Raw genomic sequence first — 27,473 nt, 5'->3', positions numbered from 1 at the left:
GGGCTTCACCAGCGATTGCAAATACATGACACGGGAGTTGGTCGGGCGCAGACTACAGTTCTTTCTGAAATACACACTTGTTACGATCGTCAGTGGCGTAAGTACGAACACACTTTGGAGGAACACCAAAATCCTTAAGTCCACGCTGGTAAGACTTACTAGTCTTCTCAGAATGAAGAAGAAATTCTCCAGTGTCGTCCTTGTCAATTTCGAATTGGTCAGCTGTAAGGTTCGCCGCTTCTGACTGCAAAAGTTAATCCAATAAGGTACAGCATTGTATCCAAAAGAACCTGGTGCGACGAAACTCCCAAGATGCCCATATCCCACATAGTTTTCTCCTATTCATAGGACATAACTTTGGCCTTTATGGTAGTACGAATTCCAATACTAATTTCGATCCTTCTTTCATTACACTGTCCAATATATTATCCAACAGGAATTTCAAATCCCGACCGCACTTCGTCAAATGCATGTTCAATAATAGCACTAACTGTCGGATAGTTTTGGGATTATATTTAGATCCATCGCTTTTGCGCACCTGGCATACAAAACGACACAGTGTAATTAAGTTCATCGTCGTTCAGATCCTCGAGTTTGTAAGCTATTAAACTTGAACGCTGTCCGAATGTTTCCCCTCGTAAAATTCTCTGGTTCAAAGTTTCAAAAGACCAAAGGCCCAACGTAAATTCTGCTTGGTATTTTGAGGTACACTTGTCTCACATAATCCTGCAATTTCAGAATCCAACAAGGGTATAGGGAAATCTTTCCTGTTTACTATGCTTCCCACTCCCGCCGCCAAACACATTCTCACCTACGTGGACTTCCTTTACGTCACTGATATCGCTGTAATGTTGCTGAAGAAGATCACATTCCTCCGCAGTTTCCAGTACTGTACATAGAATTTAATCTTCTTCAGATTGTCACTTATTGTCAAAAGCTCACACTTTGAAGCTGGAATCAACGTATCGTTGATGTCGGTCCCACTGATACCTGCTGCATAATGAGGAGACGTGCGTGTAAACCATGTATTTGTATAGGTGAGATTTCCGAAAAGCACGAGCTTTGCGTCCTCGGTTCATTAACCATCCTTGATGAGGACCTGGAATGAAATCCCATGTATAACTGAAACATATGCCATATTTGGGATTTCACTTTCTTAGTAAAGTACAAATTCTAGTACTTTTTTTGGCTGAGTCCCATTGGTGATTCGAACCCGCACCCTCAATCAGGCACTTAATCGTCAGCGCACAAAGTCAGCCGCCTAGCCCGATCAGCCACCGCGACACGGGCTCAAACCGCCTATTCCGCGGTTACAGAACGCGTCCTCGTCTTCTAACCTATAGGTAGAGTTTTCCTCTCTGAAACCTGCCTGATGCTTTGGTGATAGTTGTTGGGTCGAAATCCAGAATTTCACGTGGGTATCTATAACAGTGGAGAATATCGTGTATAAAGTATTTAGCAGGACAAATACATGGTCTACGCGCACGTCTCCTCATTATGCACATTATGCAGCAGGTATCAGTGGGACCGACATCAACGATACGGCCTGTCTCCAAAATATAGTTAAACAAACAGATATAAGGCAAAAGTGTGCAAACTTCTTTGAATACCTCTACCAGAACACCATCCTCACCTGGAGACTTCCCATTATTCAGACTATTAATTACACAAAGAATCTCATTACCAAGTAATTCATGGGCACTAGTACAACATCACATTCATTGGCATTATGAGAGCTAATTAATCTGCAACATGTTTGACAAAATATTCATCTCCAGTTACGGTTTCATTATCCTTAAAATAGTTCTAGCTGTCTTTTTTCTTTCATCTCTTTTGTTGGGTTGTGTGAGTTAGGGGTAACTCGGTCGCGTCAAATTCAAACTAGTGAATAGATTGCCAAATGTGAGGTGATATGATCGTCCATATTCCTCTAGAAGATCAACCACGACACATCCACTCATGCCGAGACCTGGGCATTCCGTCTGCCTCTCTTATGCACACTGGTAAGCTTCAAATGTAAGTCATGTCCCATAGGAAACCCCAGACCTCTCAAAGCCACTGTCCCATTATTGCCACAATATTCAAACGCAGTTTTACATAATAACAACGAATTGTTGATAGAAACATATTCGTTAAAGCTTTTCAAGCGTCTGACGGATCTCTGAAATAGGGATGAATGGCAAGGCTGTCAGTTTCAGTGGGTTCTTTTCTCTGTATGCCACCGTTTTAAAAAAAACCCTTCATTTGTTAAGATTGCACATATACTGATCAAAAATATGCAACATTTTACTGATGTAATAAGTGAATACCAGTATATATACCTTCAGTACTATTTCATGGACCCTCCTCCACACTGCATGGGTGTACTGGAACAGACAGACACCGGAGTCTCAGTCTGGCATCACCGTTTTCAGGGCTCCCCACGTAGCAGCCACAAAATCCATGACAATAGACTTCACAGATGGTGCTACTGGCAGCAGATCAAGCAGTTTATTGAAAGTTTTCCGTTGTCAGATTTTGTTCGTGAGGATATTACACGAGGGACTGCACAGAAAGAAGTTGGTAAAACGGCCGTTTAACCATCTTGAAGGTTCCATCCAAGAACCATTGTCTTGACTTGCTTGGTTCTAACAGCTGGCGGTCTGTGGCCAGGATTATGCACCGTTGTTCCTTGTTTGCCAGGTATGATTTCAAGAAGCCCACAAGGATGAATACGGTAGAAATCTGAAAACATAATTGTCCAAATATTCATATTCATATATCTTCAGCATACTAGTTGTCGTTTCAGTTATGACGGTAAGATTATCCCCAAATCCAAATCTTGTGGATTATTTGCTTTCCCGGACTCTATTAGCAGTCCTTGTTAGCTAATCCCTGTTCTCTAGTCCCAGTTGGAGCATCTGGCTGCGTTATCATAATGCAATATTTGTTAATACAGTATGGTTCAAAATTATTGAGAATAGCTAAAGCATTTCTTATTATTAAACGAGAACAAATCAGGTAAAATTGAATGTATTGTGAAAGTGAACTGACCTTTTCATGTTGTGTAGGTAACAATTTAATATTTTATCAAGTCTCCTTGAGCTTCACGGCACAGTCTAAGACGGGTAGGTATACTTCCTATCAGAGAGGTTAGTGTCTCGTGAGTTATGCTGTCCCAGTATCGGACCACTTCTCTCTTCATGTCTTCAATTTTTGTCAACCCCTTTTGATTCACACATTCCTTCGTCATTCCCCAAATGTTCTCAGTGGGATTTAAGTCAGGACTATATGCAGGAAATGGTAATGCAGTCACATTTTTCTCCTGAAACCACTGCTTGGTATGTTTTGCGGTGTGTTTAGGATCATTATCTTGCTGCAAAGTCCAGTCATTTCCATAAAACACATGTGCACTTGGAAGGAGAAAATTATCTAATATGTTAGTGTAGCGTTGACTTGTCAGATTTCCCTCAAACACACACAGCGGGTCGTTCCTAATAAGGATATCCCTCCCCATACATGAAACTTTGGGCTGTATTTAGGTCGTCGATACAACGGTGCTGACGCAGACTTTGTCCATATTTTCACATTATTGGGATATACCCATATTGAGCTTTCATCAGTAAAAATCACATTTTCCCATTCAAAGTTTTCATGTGCCAAACACCACTCAACACGCCTGTCTTTATGTTCTTGTTTCATGAGAGGAGAAGGAATTCCAGTCTTTTTCTCCCATCCAAGATCAATCAAATTTCTTCTAACTGTAGATTTTGATACAACTGTTGATCCCCTTTCTATCATTTCATACCTGATGTTGGATATGCTTGCCCTTTGCTTTTTAGACGCTAAAATTCCCAGCCGGACGCGATCTGAGAAGTCCAATTTTCTGGGTCTCCCTGCTCCTTTCTGGTGCCCCAAATCCTTTCCCTCTTTAAATTTCTTCCTAATTCTATACACAGTAGAAAGAGGAGTTCCTGTTCTCTCTGCCAATGTATTTACATCATCAATTCCTTGATTACACAACTCAAAAATCAACCTTCTTTTATCTTCAGCAGACATTATTGACAGTGCTGAGGAAAATGACGTCTGCTACAAATTCAGGGGAGGTAACTCTAATTGTACTATACTCAGTAGGCCAAGATGAGTTACCTCCCTTATACCATTACTTAGTTTTAAGTATCAGTGAATCAGTTGAGGTGTTAGGATAGCTCAAAGTAAGAAGAAAAATTCTCAATAATTATGAACCAGACTATATATGATCAAAACATTTCGCCTCTTTACCCAGGTTTATGTTGCGAGTTGAAGTGTGTTCAGACGGTTCATTGCCGAAACATCGACCTTCTTACGCGTGGGGTAAGCCTTGTTTATCATTGTCTTTATCTCTCTTATCCTCCAGGTAGTTATTTGTGCGAGGATCGTCGGTGCCATGGTGGTTCTGGAGGCATGTCTGTAAGAACCTGGAGCCACACTTCCTCGATCTAAAATAGAAACGTCAATATAAATATTTTTATATCAATGTGATGCCTTGTCATAATATTTTAGCAATAGATGATTGACCATATTTTTTAAAAAAATAAAATGAAAAGCATACTTTCATCTTTCAGTGGTATCAGGGGTAAGGCAGGGATTTCTTGAATGTCTTCTTCAAGCATGTCCGAGAGGTTTTGCGTGTCTCTACTATGAATGGTATCTTCATCAGGGTGACCGTCGATTGCAGACAGCTGCATCAGAAACCGTCCCCACTATCTCTGGGTGGCCAGTGCGACTGCTTCCCCTCTTTGTCTCTTTGCGCATTGTGCATGTTAAGGGAATAAGGGTGAAAGGGCACCTGTCCTCTCCACTTCCTCATACATCTTCTTGGTCACTCCAGTTTCTCAGTCTGTGTGTCAAGCCTTCACATGTGTCACACGAGATTACCTCTTGGCCTTCACTTACTACCAAAAACATTCCCTTCAGTTGGAAGAAGTGAATGACTTGCGCTTACTCCAAAATCAATTTACACAAGGAGTTGAAATCCTCATGTTCGCAGTGCTGTAATTGAACAGAGCCTCAACATACTATAGCAATGGTATGGTCAGTTAGTGAACATGTTGTTATAGCTTGAAATGCTCATACATTCAAGTTGCTCCAGCTGAGCAGAGTTTCAACATTTCCTTTAAGTAACATTTTTCTTTAATTGTGTATATAATCATTTAAATTTATATATTTATATTGTGCCTTTGTCCGTACTAATATGTTAACACATAGATATAACGTACACTAATTTCATAAAATATACTCTCTCATAACCTTCTTGGGCGGCATTTGTACTTTTACCTTATTAATATTCAAAATGTTGTACAAATGGTGAGACTTAAATAAACTGTACTCCCACGCATAAGAAACGCAAGGATCTTTTTCATCCTAACAGAAGACAAACACGGAAACCTAAACTGATGTAAATTTGGGACATGCTGTGAAGCCTGGTGGTGTCAGCAATTACTCTGTCGCGTTTTTGGAAGGCCCGAGTGAAAACACATTACTAGAAGGAATAAAAAAATGCACCATACAAATGAAGATGTGGCATTGTAGGTATCATACTGGTGAATCGAACATGCACGAATAGTCACCACCACTGATGGGTATGAAACTGCACAAACGTTGGATCTATCACTCATTGTTCAACAAGAACATCACTCAGATTGAAAGAAACCAGGCTATGGACGTATGTAAGCTGGAGTATCTGTCCAAAATATTGATCGTCATTTCGACGTGAACATAACCACGATTAGCCTAAAGCTTCGCCTCTGAACATATATAATTTTGATAGTAACAAACAAACCCATTTATATGTGAGGAATCCCAGGGAGACCAGAGATACAGAGGAAATCTACCCTTGTTTCATTTAAGACTATAGCACTGTAGAGAAGGCTTGGCAGTAGGCAAAATAATGTAGTTCAGGGACTGTGAGACAGACTAAACCACGATCTCCCGTCTCCAGCGTCGATACAACACATACCAAAGATGACCTTCCTCGGAGCGGTAGTCCAAGGGTGATCACCCATCGCCAAGATAGGCACAGCGAGATCCCTTCTTGTCAACCACTTTACCTTTCAAAAAGCTAAAGATAACATCAGTCTTGGTAACCAACGAAATGTCTTCATTCAATTTTTGGTCTAACTGACCTTGTATTTCTTGTATTTAATACTGTAAATTACATGCATATATATTTCATACTTGACGTGCGTTACGTTTACGTCTGAGTATATATTGTAGTGTATGGTATTAAATATCACTTAGTGAACATGTTCTAATAGGCTGTTTTCATAGGCAGATCCAGAGGGGAATGCAAGGGTGCGCGCACAGACACAGACACCCCCACCCCACCCCACCCCACCCCACCCAGTAATAACCAGTAATGTACGTGGTTAAGCCTCCACATCTAGATCTGTCTAATTTTACAACGTGTACAGGCGTGAATATTTGACCATTACGTTGTGGCCGGGGCGGGTACTACAAACACTGGAGTGTATACTCAATCAGGCCTTTAGAGGCATGGGGCGATGTCAGTAGCATAGACAGCTGTCAGTTACGAAAGTTGCCGATAACAAATCTGCTACAACATGAATACTTTAACAAAATGTACGAAATATAACATTGGGTTCGGTGAGAGACATCTGAATAATTGTTGGGTAAAAACTTTGCAAATGTTATATTATCATGAAGCAAAATTGTTTTTCTGTTCCATCTCAGACTTCTTCTATTTCCTACTCAGCTGTAGTTTCCTCTCCTCCTGTACCACTTGTCAAATCTTCCAGACTTTCTACTTAAACGTCGATCAGTTGAGTGAATGAGGATCAGATCATTCTGAAACAAGTTTCTTCTGTACCGGACACATCAGTATCTGAAGCACTTACCAGAGTCACGTTTGGAAACTCCTCTATCCATATTTGATGAAATCTGGACATCTGGACACTTTCCACCATCATGGCGTGAAGCAATTGTTGTTCCCATACCAAAACCTGGTCGGGATCATACTAATCCTTCGAATTATAGACCCATATCCTTAACAAGCTGCTTTTGCAAAACCATGGAACGCATGGTCAATAACGATTTAATGACTAACGTTCAGTGTGGATTTCGGAATATTGCAGTTCGATTAGAGCCACTTGTAAACATTGCAATTATGAATAACCAGCATGTATTGTCTATCTTTGTTTATCTAGAAAATGCATACGACACTTCATAGAAACACTGCATTTTCAAAGATTTACATGATTTTGGATAACGAGGATGTTTGCCAAGTTCATATCCGAGTTTTGAACTGACAGGCAATTTCAAGTACGCGTGGGTTCTACCCTGTCTGATCAGGGTGTTCCACAAGGCAGTATTTTATCTGTCACATTGTTCAACATTACAATAAATAGTCTCTCTAAGGTTTTGAATGATTCCTTTAATAGATCTCTTTTTGTGGATGATTTTAACATTTCATGTAGTGGTAAAAGTATGAATACTATTGAAAGGCAGTTACAATTATGTCTAAACATAATTTATAAATGGTCCTTACAAAATGGATTTAAATTTTCAAAGGTAAACACAAACTCACTTCTGTTTGAAATATAAACCTCAGAGACACCCAGATTTAGTTTTAGATGGCACTCCTATACACGTTGTAAAAGAAACTAAATTCCTAGGTGCAATGTTTGATCATCAACTGACCTTTTTACCGCATATAAAGTATTTGCAAAATACATACCTGAAGGCCCTAGACTTACTGAAAGTTGTTGCCAATTATAAGTGGGGAGGGGAAACCCTCCTTCAATTATACAGAACACAAATCAGTTCCAAACTTGATTATGGCTCCATCGTATATGGTAGAGCCTGTAAAAGCAATCTGAAAACTTGACTCAATTCACCCTCAAGGTCTCAGACTATGTCTTGGATCTTTCCGTACTTCTTCTATTGCTGATCTTTATGTCGAGACTGATAAGCTATCTCTAAAACAACGCCGTATAAAGTTATCCTTACAATATGTCACAAAACTCTATTCTAGTGAGTCTAACTCTGTTTTTAATCCTCTTCATGAGGATCGGTACAAGAAAAAGGCTCTTTTTGCTCCACCTCTTGTGATTAACCATTCATTTCTGCTGCCGGCAATTAGCTAGAAAGTATATCTCCTTCCCGCCTTCTTTCTTCTCCTCCTTGGCAATTGTTGAGGCCGCAAGCTGACCTAACACTGACAACATTTAAAAAGTCAGAGTCTAGTGACTTACAATATAAACAAGAATATAATCAATTAAAAAGTAAATATATCAATTACAAATCACTATTTAGGGATGGGTCCAAGGACGGTGGCGCTGTAACCTGTTCCACTGTCAATTGATCCAAAACAATATCATCCACATTATCGGATTTTACAGGAGAAGCAAACGTCATATTAACGGCTCTTAAATACATTCAAAGACATTCTAAACATAGACAATACATAATGTTTTCTGATCCTCTTTCGTGTCTTCAGGCTATTAAAAATCGTTCTTGTTAACATCCGGTTTTAATTGAAATTATTAAATTGTGTAATGATCTTGCTGCCAGGACAACACTCAACAAATCTCTGACGCCACTTCTTATTCCATACTCAGATTACAAAGCTGTCGTCAGATCTTATATCCGTGATCTAATACAGAAGATGTGGGACACCCAGGTAGGCATCAGTAAACCACATGAAGTGAACCCTATTGGTTATACCACTTTGGGTTGTCAGTCCAGATTTGAAGAGGTCATCATAAGACCATGTCGTATTGGCCACACCAGATATACACATGAATACCTATCGAAAGGTGAGGATCCTCCGTTCTGCATCCCTTGTGTTGAAAGAATCACAGTCATGGCTAGATGTGTCTAAATTGCTAACAGCTAAAGGGATGAATTTAATCCAGCTAATACCCATGCAGGAACAAATTTACTGTAAGTCCCCATGGTCCCTAGTATGGTGATCTACCTTCAGTTGTGGGCAGTCAATAGGCCGTTTTCGTACGGGTTTGTATTGTCCTCTATTGTTAAACTGTTAAAGATGTAATTGCTAGGTTTACAAGGATATCTGTGATATACTACTGGTTTTACTGTTCTTCGTCAACAGGGTTTAGCTTCTAATATTCTTGAGCTACAATGTCATTATTAATTGTTCTCGTCACGATATGGTTGCAATATTGCCGAGGTGTCGATAAATATTAACTTAATCACGCTCTCCTGGGAGAGACAGATCCGTTTTTTCGGGTAAAAATCCGAATTTTTGTACCAACCTATTAAGATCGTTACTCCTTGCAAGGAAAATAAGTTACGGCGTGATGTGGAGTTAGCGCTTAGTTGAGCAATATTGCAGCCACATCTGACGATTTTCAGCAGGTTGGTTTCTAATGAATTTATGGTGTGACAGCATTACTGCTTTACATTTATGGTTTCATATACACAACCAGCTCGTTACTGAGGCGGTTAAGTGACATGAATATTAAGGATCGGAGAAGCATAATGTGAAGCACTGTCATTCTATCCAAACAAGTGTCCTTCAGTTTACTGAGACCAGATCTATTATATGGTCTCTGCTGAGACAGTGTGTCAGTGCGTGCGTTCGTGCATTCGTGCGTTCGTGCGTGCGTTCCTGATTGTTAGACATGTCAACTACCTGACTCATTAGCATCGTCAGCTGTAGCAACATCAGCTTCAGTAGCCCATGCATGAAATGATCATCCGTCAAAAAGTATTAATATCTGTTTCAAAAGTAATAGTAGTGCATATACCCAGCACCTTGTCTAGTGTCGACACGCATTGCAGACCAGAGGTTTTCATATTGTAGATTTAGATAGTCCATACACATCATAACCCAGCAGCATAAATCAATGCTCATGCATTTGATCACTGGATTGTCTGGTTCAGATTGAATTATTACAGACAAAAACCATGTATCCTAAAGCGATTATTAGTGCTGCAATAAATACATAACCTAAAGTGCTAGAGCAGTTATTGGCAACATTCTCACTCATCACACGAGTAAGTTTTATGCAGCTTTGAGCCATATTCAAACAACATCATAGCCGGGGACACCAGAAATGGGCTGCACATGTTGTACCCATGTTTGGAATTGACCCTGTGTATTCAATGTGATGAGCAAACGCTCTAATAGCTGGACATGCCAAACCGCACTTCGTCACTCATGACCTCAGTCATCACTGATTCTGATAAAATTATGTAAATACTGTACTCTTTTATTTGTTTAAAGGCCCCAGATATTAGCTGCCCAGGAATTTAATTATCATGACCTGCACTTTTGTAGGGTAAGACTTTTTGAGGCACCAGATCTAACCGGTAATTCACACATTCAATGGACCTCTAGAGTTAAGCAGGAAAATACAGGTATTATTTTGTTCTTTTGCAGTTTATCTACTATATCTATACATTCAAGACTTCAATGCTGTCGACAGTTTGCAACTTGAATAACTGCATTCGGATATTGCCACTTATCGTCAGATTACCTCCCCTTGCTCCAACTCGGACAAGTAGGGCAGTAAGACAGCTACCAACGATGGCTACAGACTACAGCACTCTGGCTCAACCTAAGCCTATGGTGGGAGTGTGCCAGTTCACAGCCAGAGCAGATAAAGAAGAGAATTTCAAAACATGTGTTTCACTGATCCATAGAGCTAAGGCTAAAGGTGCACAGGTAAATGGTGAACTGCTGACAAGATAGTAGGTTAACATGGATTTAGTGTGACTTGAACATGATAGCATGTCATTATTCAACTCTGTATAAAATATTTCTGTCATGTGAAGAAAGTTGGTTATGTCTGATAATTTCAAAATTGTCACATAGATTACCAGTTACGCATTCCTGTATTTGTAATTTTGTTTTATATCAGAGAAAGATTGGTTCAATGTCAGATCACAGGTTGCACAGAAACACATTCTGATAAATATCCTGACATGATGTTGAAGAATGACAGAATTTCACTGAGTAATTTTTTTAAGTTTTAGGTGGCAAATGGGCAATTATCACTTCTGACAGCATCTCTGTACTGAATATGTATGCTTGAAAAAGAGTCCATTTCAAAAACATTATTTTGATCATGGTAGGAATGACACAAACATTTTCTGCTTTAAATCTTGAACTGGTCCATAGTTGATTAAGCATGGCTTAATGTTACATTCAAAACCTGTCTCTGAAATATTCCAATTTAATTGATATTTAGAATATGATAAACCACATCTAAATCTACAGCAGAAAAGATATGAAAGATGCCCTAATTTTGTCATGTCCATACTATGGAGAATCATGCAGTGTGTCAATGGAAGAGTAATTTAGCTACCCATGTACACATGTCTCCAGCAATATAAATATCCAGTTTCTATGGTGACAATGCAGGTTCTCTTATCTATGTTGTATATTGTGGCTCCTGCTGAGTCTATGGAATGGTATCAAAATGTCACATCACCTGAATAAAGGAGTTGTTCAACCAATAAGTGTGTCCTTATCCTACTCTCCAATTTCTAGATATGCCACTCAAAGAAGACATTTTCAAGATTGTTAGAATTAGGCACTAACATGTTTCTCGCTGATGCTAAAGTGATTGCATGCGCAACACTGTACTACACAGATAAGTGTTTTGTTAATACAGGAATTTATCAAGGAATCAAGAATTTGTAGTCTTGGTGTTTTAAGAAGTTAATAAAATGTTATGATCTTCCTTTAATTTTTAATGGTATTTTAACATTTCAAACTACTTTATTGAATGCCATGTTAAAAATACCATTTGTTGTGTCTTCCATGTCATGATATTGTTATTCGTTACTTCTGTCTTTTGGACCATGGACTGGTAATGGATGTAAACTTATATGGCTTGAATAATGCCAGTGTGATGTAAAACCCAACTTACTCGTAACTCATGATATTGCTGAAATATTGCTAACAGCAACACTAACTCATGCATTCGTGGGCTGCTGAAGATGTATTTAGCTATAACAACATTAATCCTCGTAGCCCTGGAGTTTCAACAACTATTAATTATATTTACAGAAATTTGCATTTAGACATTTACTTTATCTTGTTTTTCCCTGACAGACTTTGTGTCCCACTTTTGTGAGTTAAACATATGTGACGTATTCTAGATGGTGTTTCTCCCAGAGGCATGTGATTTCATTGGCGAGTCACGTGACCAGTCGATGAAGATGGCAGAACCACTAAATGGTGACCTCATCTCCAGATACCAACAGGTGGCTGTTGACACAAGAGTATGGCTGTCTATTGGTGGATTTCATCAGAAGGTCTGTAAACACAGAGATTAGCAGGGAGCATTTCTCCATTATATGGTTGAAGCTATATTTGCAGCTGCACATAAAGTCAGACATATGTGCGTGATTTCACTACATTTTGAAATCGTAAAGGGCATTGTTATTTGATTAAAGACATTTGTTACTGAAAGCAGGCTCTTAACAAATGTAAGGTGTTTTTTTTTGTTTGTTGTTTAGCGCCGCTCTGAGCAATATTCTCAGCTATATGACAGCGAATTGTGCCTGGATCTGACAAACCAGTGATCAACATCATGAGCACCAGCTTATGCGATTGTGAAACCTGTTAACCAAGTCATTGAGCCTTTCCCATTGATCTCTTAAGACTGCATGTGTTGCTGAAAACCAAAAATCTAACCCAGATGTTCAAGTGCACAAATCTTAGATGGGCAATTAATTGATCCAGGCTATATACATTGATCGTAATAGAGATGTTGTACACTTGACAATTAAGGATGATCATGCTGAGTTATTTACAACCTTACATTCCCAAGGTGCTAAAAGTCAATTGGAACACTGCTGAATTTACTTGAAAAGCTCCATCTCCATGTTGAAGGGTCCGAAAAATGAAAAGCGTGTTCGGAACACCCATGTCATCATATCAAGTGATGGTGAAATTAAGGCTGCCTACGACAAAAGTCATCTCTTTGACCTTGATATCAAGGACAAAGTGCGTCTGTGTGAGAGCGACTATACTGTGCCGGGCAGCGAAATCGTGCCACCAGTGGACACACCTGTAGGACGACTAGGACTGGCCACTGTATCCTTCACAGAGAGACTGAAATGAGTGAGTTTAGTTTGATGCCGCACTTAGCAGTATTCCTGCTATATGGCGGAGATCTATAAGTAATTATGTCTGGACCAGACAGTCTAGTGATCAATAGCATGAGCATCAATCTATGCAATTTGGATATGATGACATGTGCCAAACCAGTCAGCAAGCCTGACCACTTGATCCCAATAGCCTCTACTTACAACATGCATGGGTAACTGAATATCAACTGTATCCTGGATTTTCAGGGTCAGCCACTCTATGCTGCATATAACATTGTTGAGAGCTTTTTGCAAGTGATATTTTTAAGATAAATGATACTTTACTTAACATTCCAACCACAATATATTTACTTAACATTCCAACCACAATATATTTTTGTGAAAAATGGTTTGTTTCAGTCAGTCTCAAAATTTGATGTCCTTTCCAGATAGTTTTACAAACTGTTCAATTATTTTGTTGTATGTGATTAATGCGATATCTGTTGGCAAATACCAGACCCTGAATCATGAAATATTTCTTTCAAATTCACAATAGATAAAGGTGAGCTTCTATACCTTTCCTACTATAGTGTATGTATTTACCATATTCTTTTGACTGAGTGTCTGTCCCACTTCCAACATGGCTGAAAGTAATGAGTGAGTGAGTGAGTGAGTTTAGTTTTACGCCACACTCAGCAATATTCCAGCTATATGGCGGTGGTCTGAGAATAATCGAGTCTGGACCAGACAATCCAGTGATCAACAACATGAGCATCGATCTGCGCAATTGGGAACCGATGACATGTGTCAACCAAGTCAGCGAGCCTGACCACCCAATCCTGTTAGTCGCCTCTTTTGACAAGCATAGTCGCCTTTTATGGCAAGTATGGGTTGCTGAAGGCCTATTCTACCCCGGGACCTTCACGGGTCCTGAAGGTAATGTTTACAAGAACAAATCAATGAGGCTAAAAATGTATCGGCAGTCCATATTTCTTGTATAAATTTCATATTTATCATGGAATCCAGCAGAGGAGGAAAATTGTCTCCCCAATCTATCAATATATGTCATGATACCTTTGGAAATGTTTTGTTACTCTGAACACAGTATCCATCTACATAACTTGGATTGGGTACAATATTCAAAACCAATTTTTGTTGTCTTCTATCATGACTATGCAGGAACATTGGTGATATCCTTAACATTGTACAGTGTTATGACCTGCGGTTCCCTGAAATGTCCATAGCACTGACCCAGCAGGGAGCTCAGATTTTGTCCTACCCCTCTGCCTTCACACAGACCACGGGCATGGCACACTGGGAGGTAGGTCACCACACAGGTGTTCACTAATAACTCTGCAGGGAGCTCAGATCTTGTCCTTGTCATGTAGTGTCAGTTATATCATATAATGTCAGTAATGTCATATAATGTCATGTAATGTCACATGTTAGTAAAGTCATTGTCTCAGTAATGTGATATAATGTCACTTGTGTTATATAATATCATGTAATGCCATGTCATGTCATGTAATGTCATATAATGTCAATGTCATATCATATTCAGGAATGTCATGTAATGCCATGTAATGTCACATGATGTCAACAACATAAGCATCGATCTGCACAACTTGGAAGCGATGATGTGTCAACCAAGTCTGTGAGCCAGACCACCCCATCCTGTTCTTTTGGAAATGAACCATGAAGGTCCAGCGTAGAACAGGCCTTCAGCAACCCATGCTTGCCATAATAGGTGACTATGCTTGTTGTAAGAGGTGACTAACAGGATCGGATGGTCAGGCTCACTGACTTGGTTGACACATGTCATTGGTTCCTGCAGAGATTGATGTTCATGCTGGTGATCACTGGACTCAATTATTTACAGACTGAGTGTGGCTTAAACTGAACTCACTCACTCACTCACTCACTCACTCACTCACTCACTCACTCACTCACTCACTCTTTTGGAAACTCTTAACTGTATGACTGTTGATCTGGGCTCACTTGCACAAAGCGATCTTGGCGCTACAAGTATTGTAATGCCTTCTCCAAAATAAGCTTGAGACAAGTGTAGCACTAAGATGGCTTTGTGCAAGTGGCCCCTGTTAAGTGTTGTCCAGTGTATGATTGTGTCTCTATTGTTCCTGTACAGGTGTTGCTGAGAAGCCGGGCTATTGAGAACCAGTGCTATGTGGTGGCTGCAGCCCAGACAGGGCGACACAATGCCAAGAGGACATCATACGGCCATGCCATGGTAGGAGACGTGGTCATCCTCATGTCATGATGGTCATGCTGTGCTCCGAGACGTGTGGTCACTTTCTGAAACTACAAACGAAATAATCTAAAGAATTATTAGTTATAAAATTAATGACGTCTATCCCACAAGTATCCCACTATGTAAAGCAATTCTTGTATCATATGTCAAGATAACTTTCGTGGTCTGTAAAGTCATCTTTGGTGCTGTTATCAATCCAAGTTCACATGTGCCCCTGATCAGATTGTGGACCCATGGGGCCAAGTTGTGAGTGCGTGCCGTGATGGAGTAGACGTCTGTGTGGCCGAGGTGGACACAGCATACATTGACAAAGTGAGGGAAGAGATGCCCGTTTCACAACATCGTCGACATGACCTGTATGGTCATATACGCACCACAGCCAAGCGTAAGTCTTGTGATCCCTACGAACTGAGCACCTGTACACATCACTTATACTAGCTACACAAAGATTAAAGAGAATGTTATGATCCAAGTGTTAAGGCAGTATAGAGATAAAATTCAAAAACAATTTAAACAACTTATTTTCAAAATGAGATAATTATGATTCATATATCTAAGCCAGGTGATATGGGCTTGTATTTTAATGTCGTGACACGAATTTGGAGTTTGTATTGTCAAGAAAGACTAAGTTAACCTATTTCACCTGTTCGACACCTTGGTACAGGTGCCCTGTTGAATAAAGAATAAACAAAATCTATAAGTGAATGCTGTCCTTTAACATTGTTCTATTTTAGAGGTTACTATGTTAGGGATGTAATAGCATTTATTATGGTACCCTAACTTAAAGTTCTTGTCCAGTGTCCCTACAGGTGAATGCTAACATGGTTTCAGGCAACGCTGATGCCAGTCCAGAATATGAATTTGGCCAGCACAGCATCAAATCTAGCAACGTTTTCTACAGATCAGCTTTGTCATATGGTTTTGTGAACATCAAACCCCTCTTGCCAGGACGTATCCTTCACTGACTGAACAGTTTCTTGAGATCTTTGCACGAAGGAAAAGTTAATGCAAAACATTTATAAGAAATATCAGCATGTGAACCATGAATTTTTGCTCCAGATTCAGCACGAAGATAAAGTAGGTTTAGCTGATCTTTTATCAGTTTGGTAAACTGGCATTTGGCATTTATGAAAATCTTTTTTCTAACATTTGGGAAAATGACATTTATGAAAATGTGCTTTTTTGTAAATAATGAAGAATATTAAGAGCCATTGCCATTGCATATATAAAGTTGTTCTGACCAACCATGATTTATACAAGTTCTAGTGTATGCAGGAGAATAAACTTGGGAGAAGGTCTACTTTTCTTGACCATCTTGAGATGTGCTTGTATCACCACTGAGACCAGCAGAGAGATTTTCTGACCTGACAGCTGCCGAGGTGGCTGACCTGTTCTCAGCTGTACAGGTCATCACACGGGTCATCGAGAAACACTACAATGCCACATCAGCCACAGTTGCCATTCAAGATGGCCCTGAAGCAGGTCAGACGGTCAAGGTCAGTACCACAAAGTAGCTGTGTGTCATGCAACTTTTAGGTCACAAACACAGCATTTTGGAAAGCACCAGGCTGAATACCCTTTGTATTTCTCATTGATTGTAAGGGTGTAAGGTCTTGCACTCAATATTAAGACTGATCGCTTGACTGGTAAGATTTGCATAGACTGGTATTTGAATTGCTGGCTGGTCACAATGTCCAGCCTTCCCTTCAACAACAGGTTTTATAATATACATATGATCCTATTCAGTGTTAACTCTTCTTGTCATGATATGGCTGCAATATTGCCAAGGTGACGTTAAATATGAACTAACTCACTCATTCACAATGTCCAGCTTTGATAAATGCCAGCAGAAGCACTGACCACACCTGACATTCAGCTTTACAGGTCAGACGGTCAAGGCTTGACACATTGTACCCATATGGGAACCGGGCTTTTGGTATGGCGGGTGAATACTATTCACCTAAAGACTACACTGACTGCATTCTATTAAGATATAGATGTATAGCACTGACTCTCACACCAAGGTAGCTTTGTTTTCAGGCCAAAGCATGGAAGCATCTCCAAATTCAGTGACACCACTTTCTATCCTTATAGCAGGATTTTAAGCAGACGAAGTTTGTTAATTGTTGATAACAATTGGATAATCACACCTGATTAACTTATACTGGGCAAAAATCTTTAGGCATATTTGTAAGTTTTGAAATTACGAATAATGATGTATTTATTCATTGACATACTGATAAAAGATCAGTCATAAAACGTCCAATATCCCTAACTTATTTTGTCCAGTATACATCGATAAGGTTGATATGGTTGACTTCAGAATATATGAAATTCTATTTATCATGTAAAGTCATTCTCACAGTTTGTTCAGTTTGTAAATGGTAATAAAAACTACCACTAACCAACTTCATCTACCTGATGTCTTTTTGGTGTCATTAGATTGTGACGTCATGGCAGTCATTGATGTCACAATGGTCTACAAGGCATTATGATACAATTTCATGGTTCTGATTACACAGTGCTGTTTGGAAAGTGTTAAATTTGGGATTACACTTTCTTACTAAAGTATAAATTTTAGTACTTTCTTAAGTTGAATTCCATCCAGGATTCGAAACCCGCACCCTCAGAGGCAAGTTCCTTACACAAAGTCAGCCGTCTAACCCACTCAGCCACTACGATTTCCACTTCCTAAAAAGTACTAGAATTTGTACTTTACTAAGAAAAGTGTAATCCTAAATATGACATGTGTTAAATTTCATGCTTGTAATATTTCTTCCAACTGACCTTTGTGTGGTGTTTCTGCTTCCAGCATGTACATGTGCATATCCTGCCACGGAAGAAGGGAGACTTTGAGAAGAATGACGACATCTACACCAAGGTAAAGTTTACTTATAGGTCAACCCTATCCAATAGTCTTCGTGAAAACATATATAAGCTGAGGGTCCCACAAAGAGAATACTTTTTTAGGTAAAACTAATACTGGCCATATGACCAAGGATAGAGCATATCCCCAGTATCTGTGTCCAAGGATGGAGCATATCCCCAGTATCTGTGTCCAAGGATAGAGCATATGTGCAGTATATATGTCCAAGGTTAAACTGTATTCCTGGTATATGTGTCCAAGGATGAATTATACCTCCAGTTCATGTGTCCAAGGATGAAGCATGTCCCCATTATCTGTGTCCAAGGATAAAGCATATTGCCAGTATCTGTACATGTGTCCAAGGATAAAGCATGTCCCCAGTTCATGTGTCCAAGGATAAAGCATATCACCAGCATCTGTGTCCAAGGATAAAGCATATCCCCAGTATATCTATGGAAAAATAAACTGTACTCCCAGTATATGTTTTCAAGGATAAATTATATTACTAGTACATGTGTCCAAGTATAAAGTACATCCCCATCATATATGTCTAACAAAGAATTATGTCCCCAGTGTATGAATATGTGTATGTCCCTTTTCTGGTTTCTGATTTGAAGGGCGGTGGGGTAGCCTAGTGGTTAAAGCGTCCACTCGTCACGGCAAAGACCCGGGTTCGATTCCCCACATGGGTACTATGTGTGAGGTCCATTTACTGGTGGCCCCCACCGTGATGTCGCTGGAATATTGCTAAAAGTGGCGTAAAATCAAACTCACTCACTCACTCTGATTTCAAAAAGGGCGAGAAATTGGCTGTTTGTTCTAGGTCACAAGTGGATAGGTCACAGCCATCTTGGAGAGCTGGATATCATTCGTAGTATCATTTTTCCGTTTGCTTCCAGTTTTGCTTTCAATAAAATTAAATTGGTTGAATGAAGACACTCTTACTTAGATTTGGGGGTCTGTTGACAGTTGGAGGAGCATGATCGAGAAATTGGCTCAGACAGAACAGCGAGGACAGAAGAGGAGATGGCAACAGAGGCTCTGACACTCCGACCTTATTTCACATAGTGCTAATAGATGAGATGTGGCCCTCCTTCCATCTCTTACTTAACAGCACCATCATTATCAAGAGATGCAGCCCTCCTCCCAACTCTTGCTTAACAGACTCTGACACTGCGACCTTACTTCACATAGTGTTAACACACATGAAATGTGGCTCTCCTTCCATCTGGTGAATGTACCAGAAGTCGGTGTATGTTTTTGTGAAGACTGGCGATTGAGTGTAGTGTCAAGTTGTGATATGGTGTTTTTGCTTAATGTAAGGGATCAAGCCAGGGACATTTCTTAAGAACTATTTCTTTAAACAGACACATATCCGTGATGAACAGCGCGCTAATTTTCAAACTGTGTACTAGAATTCCAGACATCACAAATGATTTGATGTTTATATACTACTCAAATGAAGTTAAGAACACTGATCTTAACTTCCATGCATATACATTTTTATTGATATTTATTGATTTTACATCAATAAAACTAATGATGAAGATTATATTTCACCATTATTTTCATGATTTATGCTGTCCCAATCCTGTGAATTTTCAGGTTCAGAATCTTGACCATAAGGCCTGACTAGCATGATTGGGTGGTCAGACTGTGTAGTAATGTCATTATATCCAGTTGCATAGATAGGTGTTCCTGATATCAGTCACATGATTATATCAGTCACATGATTATCAGGCCCAGAGACCATTATTTACAGATTATCATGTAGCTGGAATATTGCTGAGTATTTTATTGAACAATCAACAAATGGGACGTGAAGGGACAATAGTTCCAGAACAGATATTGTCATGACACAACAAGGCAAATTTACAAATCTGTACTTGCACACTGGTTGGTTGATGCTGTACCACTGTTGGTTTTATATTTCTTTATACAAACATACACAAGCAATGCAAAGTTAAAGAGTGTATATCGGCTTTCTGTGGATATTTTATGCAGATCTTGAGCTTTACAAAACACCCAGTGTTGGTTATGTTGCTGAAGCTCAAATCACCTTGACTAGTCTCATCTCACACATGTGAACCTCCAAACAGTACTCTGACAGATAGGGGCATGGCATGACAAATCATACACGACTGCAACATAAAGATCAAGTCTTACATGGTTCGTGACTGAAAACACAGGTTAACTGAATGGGCAAATCAACATTTCATACAAAATCTGTCACTGCCTAATATATTGTTACTGCATACAGATACTTTTTATCTTAATAGGAAAGTTGGAGACCATCCATACAGTGGCAGCCAAACTGTAATGATGCCACGTTAAGACTGATGGAATTGAATTCGGCACCAGCTACCAATCCTTAGTACATAAAGTTCTGAACTAAACTTTATAAATAGGTTTAGACATACCTGAATATTACCTGTGAAGATACGGGTCAGAATATTGACCTACAGGAACCCATGCTTGTCATATGAAGTGACTAAAAGGATCAGGTGGTCAAGCCCGCTGACACTTGTCATTGGTTGTGAATTACGCAGATTGACGCTCATGCTGTTGATCACAGGATTGTCTGGTCCAGACTTGATTGTTTCCATATAGATGGAATATTGCTAAGGGGAGCGTAAAACTAAAGTCACTCACTCAATATCAACTTCAGTACAATATGCATGCATGTTCCTTAATATCACAATCATATTCACACTTTCATGAAACAATCCTCCAAAGATAATATATCCAATGATATACATGTACATGTAAATACAGATCTATTTCCCTTTGTATAGCAAGAAAATAGCTACTTACCATTAATTCCATGATATACACCCCTTACAATGCATGGTACTGTTTGCACTGGTGCAGGTTCCAAGACAATAAAGCCAGACCACAAATCAGTATACTAATTAGAGCAATATGAATGTGTTACTTTCTTATTCACGATTCCCTGATTTGTCTCTCAATGAACACGTCTGGGATGAAATTAAATCACTGTAGACGCTTACAACGTCATCCGAATCCCCCAGTAACGCTGCCGGGAACTCTTTCCTCGGATTTGAAACCCATGAACCATCAGTTAAAACTGATCTTCAGTAACCCATTTGTTGACATGTGTCATCGTATCGCAGTTGGATAGAACGCTGCTAGTGATGTTGATCACCGGATTGTCTGGTCCAGACTCGATTGTTCACGGCGTATAACTAAACTCACACCTCGGAGTGGGAACGAAATTCCATAGGTGGTTCATCATCGTTCGGTGACCTCAGTGAGGCGAAGGCGCTAAAATTAGACCTGCATCGATGTACCAGGTGGACACATGGTAAACATGGACTCCCTCTTGTTTAGATATGTCAGGAACACTGTTCGTAGACCGTATTACCCGTAGACTACGTATTACCCAGAGACATTTCTCATCCCAGGGTGCGGGGTCTGTTGCCATCACACTTCACTATACGACACAACGTCCTGAAGTTTGACTTCCTTGCGAAAGTTTGGGTCTTGGAAACTAAAATTGTTGAATTAAAGATAATAGTTGCAAAAAACAAACTAAATTTACTAGTCTTCGATAAAAGCGAATCCCGTATTAAATCCGTCGTACAACTAAGAAGAGGCGGCTGTCAAACCGACACTTAGGCACCGCGGAGAACGAATTGCAACAAATTGAAGAAAAAACATTTCATGCTAATTCCCCGGTCAAAGGACCTTCCGTGATAACTTGGCTGTTTATTGTTTAACGCTGCACTTAGCAGAATTCCAGACAAAGAAGCGATGAAAATCTGGACCAGACAACCCAGTGACTGGTATAATGATCTAAGTAACTGGGATACGGTGACAACGAAGTCAGCTTGCCTGACGTACCCGATCCCGTTAGTGACCTTATGTCAAGAATGGGTTACAGAAAGTGGTCTTTTTCATTATATAATCAGAGACTATATAATAGATTATGTGTATATACTTGACATTATAAAAAAAATATAAACCAAGGTCCCATAAACCAAGGCTACAACGCATGTGGCCGTTTTCGCATGCTGAACTCTAATCAAAAGAGTATTTACAATCAAATTAACCATGTCATTACGTCCAAAGAAAATAAGTAGTGGGAAATTTGAAACAAAGCTTTAATATAAAACTTCTTTTTGGCAACGGAAATATACAATAGTCCATTTATCCTTTCCATACGGGATCCGTCTTTTTGTCAGCTGGAGGTGTGTCGGTAGAGGCGAAGATCATTGGTTAGTCTCCTTACCTTGACCTTTGAAAACAACATGGCATCCATTGGCACACTGAAGGTAAGCTGCATGCTATCGCTGCTTTATACGGAAGCCAAACCGAAACATTTTGACGAAACAGAATATCATATTAACATTATTAGTTTGTGTTTGCTTCTAACGTATCAGTATGTTTTCGACAAATAGAGAATGATTCTTCGCTCACCTGTTTGAAACTCACTTACTGACTCAGTCTTGGGGAAGGACAAACTTCACCTGTGGAGTAAGATTTATGGTCTACATTGTGATTAATATACTCCTAGGCCAAATGAAGAGATAGCATCAAAATCAAGTAATATGATACACCCAGTCTTATCACCCATCCTGCACATCTTGACCATGTTGAACACTAGTGCTTGTCACCACCCATCAGGCAATATGATCAATTCTCAAGCATGAACATGTGGACTCTGATTCAACCGTGGACTGAGCCCAGTTAGTTTTTAGTAACCTGATACGTCCTGTAGCTAGTTCCACATCAACAAGAATTTTTGGCGGGTGGGAGGTGCCATACTAATTACTGAATAGCAAGTTTACTGCTGCTGAGAGATCCTAAAAGATAGGGATTTTTCTGGCATTTGGCCTAGGACTAAATAGTAATTATTTTGAAGCACCTTTTACTTAAATTAAGCTGCTTATTTTGTTGTGATATGGCTTTCAGAATAACTTTTTGTAACCGAGAAAAAACATTTGCAAATATTAGCTACATTGACATTGATTGTGAATGCTATAGGTACATGACACACATGTGGTTGTCTCTGTATACTGTAGGCAGTATTGATTTAACCTTTGTGATGTTACAATTAACTAATCATTTCATTTGTGGCAACATGCCACAGCAGGCATTCCATGCCAGAAGTCTATGAAAAAGTCACCACTTATTGATGGTCACACTCAGATTGTTGGTTGATTATGTGTCGTCATGCACATCAAGAATGGTTGTTGAAAATGTCAGTGAATGATTTGTATTACATATTCAGGGCATGTATGTTGCCTCAGGGGATGGGATTTTAAGGGGAAACTGAACTCATATTTTGGAAGTTATTGACCGTAATTTCAACATGTTTTACTTGTGTTGAGTGATAGCCTAGTGGTTAAAGTCACTCACTCACTCACTCACTCACTCACTCACTCACTCACTCACTCACTCACTCACTTTGAAGAATTGTGGTGCAGTGATCAAATAAAAATGTTATTTTATGAGAAAATATATATCTCAGTATCAAGTTGTTTCCTCTGTAGCTTTTGCTGATTATGCTTAATGAATAAATACGATTCTGAATAACAGATTGTTATTGTTGGATAATTTTTGTGAATGCAATAGATGATACAAAAGTTGGAGTTAAGTTTCCCTTTTGTTTCTGGAGTGGTTTATGCATGGTCTTTAAGGGCTGTTGGGTGTCAGGCTGGTCACAATATAGGTGTTAAAGTCCTGCTTGTGTCTCCAGGGTCTTGTAGGGCTGGTGACTGGTGGAGCATCTGGCCTCGGACGTGCAACCGTAGAGAGATTCGTGAGGCAGGGTGCCAGGGTAGTACTGTGTGACCTGCCTTCATCCGATGGAGAAGAAGTAGCCAAGAAGCTGGGAGACAACTGTGTGTTTGCTCCAACTAATGTATGTTGTTGTGTGATGTACTGTAACTCTGTAACTACTGTAATTACAGTAACTGTAACTTCTGTAACTCTGGTTCCCATTAATTGATTTAGCTGATTTTATTGGGTAACCTTCAGATAATTTTCAAACCAAAGATAGATTTTCTTTTGAATTTTACAGATTTAATGAGAAACAGTTGTTAAATTGTTGTCGGAAAGAATCATATCATCAACATGTTCATGAAAATAACCAAGTCGTAATGTTGACTGAATACAGTCTAATCAGTCATGTGCCTTGTGCAGTGTTTTGCCCAGCTGGTGAAAGATGGATCATGATTTTGAAGTTTTTCATGAAAAACGTTGTTATATGGAATGAAGTTATTAATTAGATATATTTTTATTATGTGTTTGTGGTAGGTAGTATGTTCATTGTGTTCTCAGCATATTTCTGTCTTATGACACATTCTGTGATTAGTATGAACTATTGATGCACTCAATATTAAGCATGTTAAGGTGAAAATCTCTATTTGAGGAAATGTAATCTGAAATGTTTTAATACATGTCTATTGAAACATAGAAAAATATGTTGACTTTGACAAGATGTCACTGTCATGTGCATGTGACCTTTAGGCATGTAGTTATTATTGTCCAGGTAACATCAGAAGGTGATGTGAAGAATGCCCTCAGTGTGGCCCAGAGTAAGTTTGGAGGGTTAAATGTCGCTGTCAACTGTGCTGGCATAGGAGTGGCTTTCCAGACATATAACTTCAAGTCCGGAACACCACATGATCTGGATGACTTCAAGAGAGTGTTGGAGGTGAGTCTGATTTGATCTTTTGCACTTCAAGTCCAGAACAGGACATGAGATGGATGACTTCAAGAGAGTGCTGGAGGTAGGTCTGATCACACCTTCTTTACCTCAAGTCCGGGATACCACATGATCTGGATGACTTCAAGAAAGTGTTAGATGTAAGTCTGATCAGATCTCCTGTGCTTCAAGTTCAAGTACGGAACAGGACATGAGGTGGATGACTTCAAGAGAGTGCTGGAGGTAGGTCTGATCAGATCTTCTGTACTTCAAGTCTGTGACGCCACATGATCTGCATGACATCAAGAGAGTGTTGGAGGTAAGACTTATCAGATCTTTTGTGCTTCAAGTTCAGGACACCACATAATCTGGATGACGTCAAGAGAGTGTTGGAGGTAACTCTTGTCAGATCTCCTGTGCTTCAAGTTCAGGACCCCACATTATCTGGGTGACATCATGAGAGTGTTGGAGGTAAGTCTGATTAGATCTCCTGTGCTTCAAGTTCAAGTCGGGAACAGGACATGAGATGGATGACTTTAAGAGAGTGCTGGAGGTGTGTCTGATGAGATTTTCTGCACTTTGAAAACTGACCCATATTCATATGCATGAATACCCCCCTCAGGCTCTTGCCACTGTGAGAGAGGGAGGCCCAGGTTGTCTGCAAGCAAGTGTATTGTGATGGCTGAAGTGAAGGAGTCTTTATAAACATCTGCAGCTATGTGCGGAATCAGTTTTTCTTTGTCATGAACTGCACATGCGCTAGCCCACATCTGCTCTCCTTTTCACAAATCAAATGGATTTGCTCACTGCCATGCAAAGCCTACTTCTCCTAAATGCATTTTTTGCACCAGTCCAACTTATCCTTGTTCGCCAGTAACTGTGGAGTTTTGTGGGATCCCCTGTACTGCTGGTTTCAGTTAGGTGACCTGTGAAGCTGGCAGTGACATCTGATCACTCTGGGTTTGCACTAATGTAGTGAATCAGTAGCTGTTGCCAATCCTAAGAAGTACACAGCAATACAAGTTGAGTATGTGAACATTTCTGTGCTTGTTTTGATTTTGAAGGCATTTTGTTAGTGCAGAAACTTAAAGTATCACTTATGTACAGCCTGGACTCCTTTACACAGGTGAATGCAACGGGAACTTTCAACGTGATTCGTCTAGCTGTAGGTCTCATGGACAAGAATGAGCCAAATGCCGACAACCAGCGTGGCGTCATCATCAACACCGCTAGTGTTGCAGCCTTTGATGGCCAGAGGGGGCAGGTGGCCTACTCAGCAAGTAAAGGGGCCATTGTGGGCATGACCCTCCCCATTGCCCGAGATCTAGCCAGAAGGGGGATTCGGATATGTACCATAGCACCAGGTATGTGGCATGTGTTGTGGATCATAATTCACATTTAGCATTTTCTTATGTGGTAGTATGGTTTTGTGATTGCAAAGTCTGGGTTAGAATTGGTGATCTCGAGCCCAGCCTTCTTGCTAGAATTGAATTTTAGCTGGAATAGTACTGAGTTCAGCGAAAGACTAAACTCACTCACTCTTTTACAGTTCTTTGTGCAATTTTGAATGTTTGCAAAATTACATTGGTTGACACTGGTAATATTTCTCCATGATTATTCGACTGAATGTTTACAAAACTACAATTGTTGACAATTGGTAATACTTCTCCAGGTTTATTCGACACCCCCTTGTTGGCTGATCTACCTGAGAAGGTCCGAAGCCACCTGGCAAACACCATCCCATTCCCCAGTCGGCTCGGGGACCCAGATGAGTATGCCCACCTTGCCCAGTCTATTGTGGAGAACCCTCTCATGAACGGAGAAGTTATACGTGTTGATGGAGCCCTCAGAATGATGCCCTGAATATGTAGAATTCCTGAGAATTGATCAAATCATTAGATGACCATGTGTGTGTGTGTGTGTGTGTGTGTGTGTCCAAGCATCATGGCGTGGGACCAGATAGTATCACATGAATCGCTGTGCTAGATTTATGGAATAAAACTATGATGTACAGATTGTAATATTTATTTATGTTATTATCCTGTTTTAACCTTGTTGACACATAACTAATGTTTGTTCATGCTGACAAGATGGTAGGCAAGGGTGATGGGGTGGCCTAATGGTTGAAGCATCTGCTCAACATGCTGGACCTGTGTTAAATTCCCTACATGGTTGCAATGTGTGAAACCTATTTCTGATGTCCCCCCCAAGTTGATATTGCTGAAATTTTGATAAAAGTGCCATAACACCATACTAGGTCACTTGAATTCAAGCAGGCATGATAGTCCAAGTCATCTTCAAGGGAGAGAAACGGAAAAAATCACATTTTTCGTATGTGAACCAACATGGATTTTTTTAATTGCTTACTATCAACATTTAAAAGATATACACTCAATTTTCTTACAATGAATGTATAACCCGCTCTATAAGTGTTGAAATGTTATGCCATTGTGAGGCCTCTGTTTGCCGAGCTAAACAGGCTGCAGTTACCGTCCTTTGATTATGATGTAATTGGTGCCAGCTGATTTAGACTGCTCTCTTGTCTAGTTCTAAAGCCAGAAGATGTAAATGCTGACTTTAGTCACGATGCTCTTCAGATGCATGTTCTAAAACATATG

At 39.8% G+C, this 27,473-nt stretch overlaps 3 protein-coding genes across 3 annotated transcripts in view; 2 read left to right on the top strand and 1 right to left on the bottom strand.

Moving 5' to 3' along the window:
• The window catches only part of LOC137297079 (fibulin-1-like), a 565,492-nt gene that overhangs the window by 498,449 nt on the left and 39,570 nt on the right, over positions 1-27,473 (bottom strand). The window lies entirely within an intron of this gene.
• Positions 8,971-19,756, top strand: LOC137297090 (nitrilase and fragile histidine triad fusion protein NitFhit-like). The gene is made up of 11 exons (XM_067829072.1): positions 8,971-9,360; positions 10,388-10,672; positions 12,115-12,270; positions 12,851-13,054; positions 14,258-14,368; positions 15,194-15,295; positions 15,539-15,701; positions 16,148-16,267; positions 16,637-16,812; positions 18,129-18,197; positions 19,152-19,756. The coding sequence occupies exons 2-11, from the start codon at positions 10,421-10,423 to the stop codon at positions 19,248-19,250; spliced, it is 1,452 nt and encodes a 483-aa protein (XP_067685173.1). The 5' UTR covers positions 8,971-9,360; positions 10,388-10,420; the 3' UTR covers positions 19,251-19,756.
• LOC137297096 (3-hydroxyacyl-CoA dehydrogenase type-2-like) lies at positions 22,412-26,871 on the top strand. Its single transcript, XM_067829079.1, has 5 exons — positions 22,412-22,477; positions 23,905-24,069; positions 24,700-24,864; positions 25,982-26,219; positions 26,528-26,871. Exons 1-5 carry the CDS (start codon positions 22,454-22,456, stop codon positions 26,716-26,718), a joined length of 783 nt encoding a protein of 260 aa, XP_067685180.1. The 5' UTR covers positions 22,412-22,453; the 3' UTR covers positions 26,719-26,871.

The sequence above is a fragment of the Haliotis asinina genome, chromosome 9 (genome assembly GCF_037392515.1).
Source record: "Haliotis asinina isolate JCU_RB_2024 chromosome 9, JCU_Hal_asi_v2, whole genome shotgun sequence".
Lineage (NCBI taxonomy): Eukaryota > Metazoa > Mollusca > Gastropoda > Lepetellida > Haliotidae > Haliotis > Haliotis asinina.
The sequence above is the reverse complement of the archived record's forward strand: the minus strand, read 5'-3'. Positions and strand labels throughout refer to the sequence as shown.

Excerpts from the sequence above, each read along its gene's own strand:
- LOC137297090 (XM_067829072.1), top strand. The coding sequence starts at position 10,421 with ATGCTGTCGACAGTTTGCAACTTGAATAACTGCATTCGGATATTGCCA. Across the intron at positions 15,702-16,147 it reads TATACGCACCACAGCCAAGC|GCAACGCTGATGCCAGTCCA; the intron begins GTAAGTCTTGTG and ends ACATGGTTTCAG. Across the intron at positions 16,813-18,128 it reads AAGCAGGTCAGACGGTCAAG|CATGTACATGTGCATATCCT; the intron begins GTCAGTACCACA and ends TTCTGCTTCCAG.
- LOC137297096 (XM_067829079.1), top strand. The coding sequence starts at position 22,454 with ATGGCATCCATTGGCACACTGAAG. Across the intron at positions 22,478-23,904 it reads CATCCATTGGCACACTGAAG|GGTCTTGTAGGGCTGGTGAC; the intron begins GTAAGCTGCATG and ends TTGTGTCTCCAG. Across the intron at positions 26,220-26,527 it reads GATATGTACCATAGCACCAG|GTTTATTCGACACCCCCTTG; the intron begins GTATGTGGCATG and ends ATACTTCTCCAG.